General features: G+C 37.4%; 1 protein-coding gene across 3 annotated transcripts in view; it reads left to right on the top strand.

Annotated features, from left to right (window-relative positions):
* The window catches only part of TAX1BP1 (Tax1 binding protein 1), an 87892-nt gene that overhangs the window by 38178 nt on the left and 40569 nt on the right, over positions 1 to 9145 (top strand). For all 3 annotated transcript variants that reach the window (XM_027102317.1, XM_027102316.1, XM_027102318.1), the window contains exons 6-7: positions 3628 to 3776; positions 3872 to 3962. In XM_027102317.1, coding sequence (XP_026958118.1) covers positions 3628 to 3776; positions 3872 to 3962 — 240 coding nt within the window. The remainder of the gene's footprint in view (positions 1 to 3627; positions 3777 to 3871; positions 3963 to 9145) is intronic.

The following is a 9145-nucleotide window of genomic DNA, read 5'->3' as shown; positions in this document are numbered from 1 at the left end:
CTCACTGTTGTGGCCTCTCCCGTTGCGGAGCACAGGATCTGGACGCACAGGCTCAGCGGCCATGGCTCACGGGCCCAGCCGCTCCGTGGCATGTGGGATCTTCCCGGACCGGGGCACAAACCCATGTCCCCTGCATCGGCAGGTGGACTCTCAACCACTGCGCCACCAGGGAAGCCCGTCAGTTATATTTTTGTTTGGTGTATTTCTAGGAACCAGAGAAGATACATTTATATTCTCTAGAACTATCTACATAGCTTGGTATTATAGTCGATTTCAAGAAGCACAGTGTTTGAGAAAAGCCAATTACCTCAAATGAGTAAGATTTATTTTAAAATCTTTTAGCAATTTCCATAAATGACATAATCCTTTTGCCAATGATTTGCCATTTAGAGTATTCAGGAACTAATTTACTAAATTTTCTTGCTGTATGTTTGAATCCAGAATATCATCATACTTTTTTCTAGATAATTGTCAGTGATATTGTATCTGGTTTCTTTACATGTATTCATTTGTAGTCAGAGTTAATTTTGTCTTTATTTAACATAGGAATAAATGTGTTGTTAAGATACTTTTAGTGCATGTTTAGCCACATAGATGATTCACAGTCTTTTTATCTGGTTGTTCATATTTGAGGGTTATGACTTGGGGGGATTGGTAATAGTAGGTCATGGTGACGTGATCCTTCAATTTAGGAGGAGGGGGCGAAGTCTGCTGCATGAATCTGAAATGCCCAAATCTCTTAATCTCCTTTTGCCACCACTTTTGTTACTGTTCTTATCTTGGTGCACGGTGTAGCTGACTTACTCATCTCTAAGTTTTTCTCTGTTTTAATATTAGAATTATGGTGCCCTTTTGACATATCTTGCAAATACTGACCAAATGAATATTTATTCCAAATTTCAAGTGTTTTTCAAAGACTATGTTGTAAATTTTACTGTTTTAAAAATGTTATTATTATTTTTTTAAAGAAAACATGTTTCTTAGTTATTTGTATGTACACTAAGGGCTTTGATGTCATTTTCATGCTAAGGAAACTTAGACACATTGAAGATGCTTATCCTTCACTCAGATATGAGTACTACAGGCCTGAAGGATAATCCCCACTTTAGTATTTTCATGCCTTTTGCAGTGGGCTTGGATGCTGAGAAGCTATTGGTTGCTTTTATAGGTACCAACAAAAGATTCCAAGACTCTCAAGTATAGTTAGAATTAATTTGTGACTCACTATAGAGTTAACTGACTCATAGATAAAGCAGTTAATGTTTTGTGTTTAGTTGCTTATGAATCTTTTCTAGTTATTCTCTATGCATTTTCTTTAGAATGCTATTTACCCACTATGGAACTTCATTAATTGCAGAATCAGAAACTAGTTTTTGCCTCTGGGCAATCTAATCTTTTTCCTAGGAAGAAATACCTGGATTAAATCTGTAGCCTATTCACAGTACCAAGAGAGCATTTGGTAAAAATAAAAACTAAAAAAAAAATAGTAAAAAACTATTTAGAAACCTTTCTGACCGTCCTTATAAATCAGCTAGACAAATACTGAAAATGTGTCAAATATTAAAGGATCATTGGATAGTGACAACAATTATGGGAGAGGGAGTAAATATCACCTGCTTTCTCTGGTGTTGTGTAGAATTGAAATCAGAAAAGTATTTAGTTTTGCATAACAGTCTTTGGTTTATGTTGCAAATTCAGTAAGGCAAACAGTTGTTTTGAGCAAAAATAAAACCAATAGAGTGTATCTGACCTCTGTTGTGATAAGCTTCTTAATGAATTACGTTCTTAGATGCAGTTTAGTAATTTTCATATTCTAGCAAGATATTTAAAGTGATATTCTACCTATAAGTAAAAAATTTGGCTGTTACTTTATGAAAGTCAAAGTGGCTTATAAATACTTTGTAACATTTGATACATTTAAATTGGCAGAATGGTGATTTTCTTTAGTTTTCGTTGTTGGGTTGATGGGTGGTACTATTATTTTTTTTTTGGCTGCGCCACAGGGCATGCAGGATCCTAGTTTCCTGACCAGGCATCGAACCCATGCCCCCTGCAGTGGAAGCACGGAGTCTTTTTTAATTTATTTGTTTGTTTGTTTGTTTGTTTATTTGTGGCTGCGTTGGGTCTTCGTTGCTGCGCCCTGGCTTTCTCTAGTTGCAGCAAGTGGGGGCTACTCTTCATTGCGGTGTGCGGACTTATTGTGGTGGCTTCTCTTCTTGTGGAGTACGGGCTCTAGAGCGCAGGCTCAGTAGTTGAGGTGAACGGGCTTAGTTGCTCCATGGCATGTGGGATCTTCCCAGACCAGGGCTCGAACCCGTGTCCTCTGCATTGGCAGGGGGATTCTTAACCACTGCGCCACAAGGGAAGGAGGAAGCGTGGAGTCTTTTTTTTTTTTAAACATCTTTATTGGGGTATAATTGCTTTACAGTGGTGTGTTAACAAAGTGAATCAGTTATTCATATACATATGTTCCCATATCTGTTCCCTCTTGTGTCTCCGTCCCTCCCCCCCTCCCTATCCCACCCCTCCAGGAGGTCACAAAGCACCGAGGGAAGCGTGGAGTCTTAACCACTGGACTGCCAGGGAAGTCCCGGGTGGTACTTTCATTAGTGGGAAATTGTAAAATTATTTTTTTAACAAACACAATTTGTCTTAATTTATCAGTTCTTTTGATGTATAGTTTCCCATAACTATGTGGAAACCTCCAAATGCACTGTTATATTTGGTTCTCATAATTTTATAAACGAGGCAGAAAAAGCCTTATTATCTCCATTTTACAAATTATAAAACAGGCTTAGGGAGAGGCTTGATCGAATTCTCATAAGTTACTTAATTGTCTTAATTGATGTGATAAAAATTTTTAAATTATCTGTTTAAAGTGAAATTCATCACATTTACTACCTCTTTTATATCCATTTCAGTGTCTTTAAATATTTGTTCCAGCCTCTTGAATCACAGTGACAGGAGCTTTAGGAACATGGCTTTAGGCATATATCTTAACTTAGTGCTTTGGTATAATTATCAGTGGCACTTAGTGATTTATGCTAGAAGAAGTTGGTGTTAACTTTGTTTAGTATCATGAAACTTGTTTTGTCCTTAGGGTAACATTGGAAAGTGAGATGTAAAAAGCAAAGTGACTAATTTTTAAATTTTTTCCTCACTTCAGTTGCCTGCCCTCTGGTGGAGAAGTTAGTGAAATCAGCAAACAGTGTGTGAAAAGTCCAGGAAAAAAGTTAATAATTGATTTAGTATTTGAAAAGTTTAATGTATGTTACCATTTCAGGTTTAGTTTTTAGTCTTATAAACTTTGGAGGGGGGCTTCCCTGGTGGCGCAGTGGTTGAGAGTCCGCCTGCTGATGCAGGGGACATGGGTTCGTGCCCTGGTCTGGGAAGATCCCACATGCCGCAGAGCGGCTGGGCCCGTGAGTCATGGCCGCTGAGCCTGTGTGTCCGGAGCCTGTGCTCCGCAACGTGAGAGGCCCGCATACCACCAAAAAAAAAAAAACTTCGGAGGGGACAAATGTGGGATTAAACTTTTAACCATAAATAGATTTCTTAGAGATATACAAATTTGTATTTCTAATTATGTTTCTGTGTTTCTCAAAATATTTTGTTATTGTTTCTAAGGTTCTTTTTGAAGTCTCACAAAGTTTAAAAATGGAAAATGAAGAATTTAAGAAGAGTTACAATGATGCTACATCCAAAGCCCTCCAGCTTGAGGAAGATATTGTGTCAGTCACACATAAAGCGATTGAAAAAGAAACTGAATTAGACAGGTATTCATGATGCTTTAAAAAAGTATCTTCGTGTTTTAAAACTGTTTTAAGAAAGTTGTTTTTGTCTATGTTAACGTTATTTGACTTTAACTCAGTTTAAAGGACAAACTCAGAAAGGCACAATATGAAAGAGAACAGCTTGAATGTCAGTTGAAGACAGAAAAGGATGAGAAGGAACTTTATAAGGTAATTTATTCTTTACATTTTTATTAGTTATCTTTTGCTGTGTAACATGTTACCCCAAAACTTAGTGGTCAGGAATTTGGGAGCAGCTTAGCTGAGTGGTTCTTGCTCAGGGTCTCTTGTGTAGTTGCAGTCAAGATGTTTGGCAAGAGCTGCAGTCAGCCAAAGGCTCAATTAGAACTGGAAAATCTGCTGTCAAAGTGGCTCACTCACATGACTTTTGGCAGGAGGCCCTTCAGTTTCTTGGAATGTTGCCTCTTCAGTGGCTGCTTGAATGTTCTCACAGTATGGCAGCCAGCTTCCCTCAGAGTGAGCTATACAAGAGAGAGCAAGGAGGAAGTCAGTGCAGTTTATGACCTGGTCTCCAAGTTGTACACTGATGCTTCTTTATTTTATTAATTAGAAGCAAGTCACTCCAGCTGATACTCAGGAGAAGGAAATTAGGCTCCACTTCTTTAAGAGAGGAGAATCAAAGGTTTTGGGAGTATATTTTAAAGCTGCCTCATTGTGTATAGTCCCTAATTAGTTTTCAGGGAATTAAATTGCTGGTGTTTTAGATACTTAGCAGGTAATGTATAATAAGTCAAAGAGTTGTAATGGTAACAAGATACCTGTTTATCAGAATTTGTGCAACTAATTATTTTCCCCTTTTAAGAATATATAAACCTTAAGGAGAGCATTAATTTACTTCAGTGATGATCATGTTTTGGAGTTTGACTTTTGGAATAATAATAATAATCTTCAGAGACTGTCATTTTAAAAAAGATCCTGTTGACAAATCTTCACCCTTTGAAGTTTTTTCCTCCTTTCCTTTTTAAGTGACTCTGCAGTAGGGTAGTGAGCTTTAGTTGTCAATAATGTCGTGGATGCGTATTGGGACTTACTTATTTTAAGTGGCTCATAAGCAGTTCCTGAAGGAAGTTCCAGATGAGGAATTTCAAGAACAGTCTGAGCTAAGTCAGTATTATTTGGATAGATTCAATCTCTTTATTAGATTAGAAAAGGACAGTACTCATTTATATATTGATATTATGGTATATATTAAAGATAAAACATAAAACTCTGCATATATTCAGTATTTGAGAGTCTCAATTTGTACTAAGAAACTAAAATATGATTTATTATGTTACCAGTGGGTTTCTACCTCCTTCTCTTTAAAAAACAACTATTCATTTATTTATATACATTGATAAGCTAGATACCAACATTGGGTACCCAAGTATGAAATTTCAAATCTGTTCTGAGGATCACCTCTTTTTTCTTCCATTTTTATTGAGATATAATTGACATATAGCACTGTATAAGTTTATAGTATACAGCATAATGATTTGACTTGTATACTTGTATACATCATGGAATAATTACCACAATAAGTTTAGTGAACATTCATCATCTCATATAGGTATAAAATAAAAGATTTTTTTCCTTGTAATGAGAACTCTAAGGATTTACTCTCTTAATAACTTTGATATCAATATATAACATACAGCAGTGTTAATTTTAGCTATCATGTGGTACATTACATCCCTAGTACTTACTTATCTTATAACTGGAGGTTTGTACCTTTTGATTACTTTCATAATTCCCCCCTTCCCCCCACCCTCTGCCTCAGGTAACCACAAATCTGATCTCTTTTTTCACGAGTTTGTTTGTGAAGTTTAATTGACCTAGTTTCTGGTGCACAGCATAGTGATTTGATATTCCTGTACATTTCAAAATGATCACCACAATAAGTCTAGTTACCACCTGTCACTATACAAAGGTATTACATAATTATTGGCTATATTCCCCATGCTGTACACTTCATACCTGTGACCGATTTTATTTTGTAACTGGAAATTTGTACCTCTTAATCTTCCTCACCTGTTTCTCTCATCCTATCCCCTGTAGTCCAGCAACCACTTGTTTGGTCTCTTCATCTATGACTCTGTTTCTTTTTTATGTTTGTTCATTTGTTTTGTTTTTTAGATTCCACATGTAAGTGAAATAATATGATATTTATCTTTGACTTATTTCACTTAGCATAATACTGTCTAGGTCTGTCCATGTTGTTGCAGATGGCAAGGTTTTTCTTTTTTTATGGCTGAGTAATAGTCCTCTGTGTGTGTGTGTGTTTATGTGTATGTATGTACACACCACGTCTTCTTTATCCATTCATCTATTGATGGGCATGAGGCGGGATGAATTGGGAGATTAGGATTGACATATATACACTATTGACACTATGTATAAAATAGATAACTAATGAGAATGTACTGTATAGCACAGGGAACTCAATGCTCTGTGGTGACCTAAATGAGAAAGGAAATCAAAAAAAGAGGGGATAAATGTATACGTATAGCTGATTCACTTTGCTGTACAATATAAACTAACACAATATTGTAAAGCAACTATACTCTAATTTAAAAAAAAAAAATGATAGGCACTTAGGTTGCTTCCATATCTTGGCTGTTGTAGGTAATGCTGCAACATAGGGGTGCTTATAGCTTCTCAAATTAGTGTTTTGTTTTCTTCAGAGAAATACCCAGGAGTGGAATTGCTGGATCATACGGTTCTATTTTTAACTTTTTTTTTTAAGGTCACACTGTGTGGCATCTTAGTTCCCCAACCAGGGATCAACCCTGTGCCCCCTGCATTGGGAGCACAGAGTCTTAACTACTGGACCACCAAGGAAGTCCCTATTTTTAAATTTTTGAGGAACCTCCATACTGTTTTCCATAGTGACTGCACCAATTTACATTACCACTAACAGTGCAGGGGGGTTCCCTTTTCTCCACATTCTTGCCAACACTTGTTATTTGTTGTCTTTTTGATAGTAGCCATTCTGACAGGTATGAGGTGATAATCTCATTGAGGTGGTATTTGATTTCTCTTTTCCTGATGATTAGTGATGTTGAACACCTTTTCATTTGCCTGTTGGTCATCTGTATATCTTCTTTGGAGAAATGTCTATTCAGGTTCTCTGCCCATTTTTTAATTGGGCTTGTGTTTTTGATGTTGAGTCGTATGAGTTCTTTGTAGATTTTAGATATTAACTCAATGTTGGTTGGATATATCACTTGCAAATATCTTCTCCCATTCAGTAGGTGGCCTTTTCATTTTGTTGACAGTTTCCTTTGCTGGGTAAAAGCTTTTTAGATTGACATAGTCCCATTTGTTTTATTTTTGCTTTTGATTCCCTTGCCTGAGGAGACACATCCAAAAAAATATGCTAAGACTGATGTCAAAAAGCATACTGCCTGTGTTTTCTTCTAGAAGTTTTATGGTTTCAGGTTTTACATTTAAGTCTTTAATCCATTTTGAGTTTATATATGGTGTGAGAAAGTAGTTCAGTTTGATGATTCTGCATGTAGCTGTCCAGTTTTCCCAATACCATTTATTGAAGAGGTTGTCTTTTCCCTGTTGTAATATTCTTGCCTCCTTTGTCATAGATAAATTGCTTATATAAGTGTGAGTTCATTTCTGGGCTTTCTGTTCTGTTCCACTGATCTATGTGTCTGTCTTTTTTTTTTAATTTTTGGCTGCATTGGGTCTTCGTTGCTGTGCGCGGGCTTTCTCTAGTTGCGGCAAGGGAGGGCTACTCTTTGTTGCAGTGCGCGGGCTTCTCATTGCGGTGGCTTCTCTTGTTGCAGAGCACAGGCTCTAGGTGCGCGGGCTCTCAGTAGTTGTGGTGCATGGGCCCAGTTGCTCTGCAGCATGTGGGATCTTCCCAGACCAGTGATCGGACCCGTGTCCCCTGCATTGGCAGGCAGATTATTAACCACTGCGCCACCAGGGAAGTCCCAAAGTTGTTTTTTTGGGGGGGGGGTGCGGTGTGCCTCGAGGCATGTGGGATCTTATTTCCCTGACCAGGGATCAAACCCATGCTCCCTGCAGTGGAAGCTGGAGTCTTAACTACTGGACCACCAGGCAAGTCCTAGGTGTCTGTTTTTTGTGCAGTACCATACTGTTTTGATTACTGTAGCTTTGTAGTATACAAAGTATAGTTAATGTGATATACTGCATTAAAAAATTGAAGGATAAAGATCGTATGATCATCTCAGTAGATGCAGAAAAAGCTTTTGACAAAATTCAGCATTCATTTGTGGTAAAACCTCAAGTGGGTATAGAGGGAACATACCTCAACATAATAAAAGCCATATATGACAAGCCTACAGCTAACATTGTAACGTACTCAGTGGTGAAAAGCTTGAAAGCACTTCCTTTAAGATCAGGAACAAGCCAAGGATGCTCACTCTGACTATGTTTATTCCACATAGTATTGGAAGTCCTAGCCACAGCAGTCACACAAGAAAAAGAAAAGGAATCCAAATTGGAAAGGAAGTAGTAAAACTGTCGCTGTTTGCAGATGACATGATACTATATACAGAAAATCCTAAAGATGCCACCAAAAAACTACTATTCCTCAATGAGTTTGGTTAAGTTGAAAGGTACAAAATTAATATATGGAAATATGTTGCATTTCTATATACTAACAACAAACTCTTGGAAAGAGAAATTAAGAAAACAATCCCATTTACAATCAAAAAGAATAAAACAGGAAAAAATCTAAGGAGTTACAAGCTCTTTACTGGGAAAACTATGAGACATTGATGAAAGAAATTGAAGATGACACAAACAAATGGAAAGATATGCTGTGCTTATGGACTGGAAGAATATACATTGTTAAAATGACCATACTACCCAAGGCAATCTACAGATTCAGTGCATTCCTATTAAAATATCTATGGTGTTTTTCACAGAACTAGAACAAATAATTCTAAAATCTATATGGAAACACAACACACCCTGAATAGCCAAAACAATCCTGAGAAGAACAAAGCTGGAGGTGTCATGTTCCCTTATTTCAAACTATACCACAAAGCTACAATAATTTCCTTCTTATTTTGGGGGGGTGGTTAATTTTTTTTTAGTCTTTAAAATTTTTTGCCTTTAAAATAAAAAATTTGAGTCCACTGTGCACCTCATTGCAGAGCATAGATAGGAACATTTTGCATGTCATGGGTTATACCCATTCTGTTTCTTGGAACAGCCATCCCTGGAGCGTGAGCGAGTGAGTGAGTGAGTGAGTGTGTGTCTGTACCATCCCCGGAGCGTGAGTGTGTGTGTGTGTGTGTGTATACCATCCCCAGAGAGTGAGTGTGTGTGTGTGTGTGTACCATCCCCGGAGCGTGAGAGTGTGTGTG

The sequence above is a fragment of the Aethalodelphis obliquidens genome, unplaced genomic scaffold (genome assembly GCF_003676395.1).
Source record: "Aethalodelphis obliquidens isolate GAN/ISIS:26980383/991018 unplaced genomic scaffold, ASM367639v1 scaffold5, whole genome shotgun sequence".
Taxonomy (NCBI): Eukaryota; Metazoa; Chordata; class Mammalia; order Artiodactyla; family Delphinidae; genus Aethalodelphis; species Aethalodelphis obliquidens.
The sequence above is the reverse complement of the archived record's forward strand: the minus strand, read 5'-3'. Positions and strand labels throughout refer to the sequence as shown.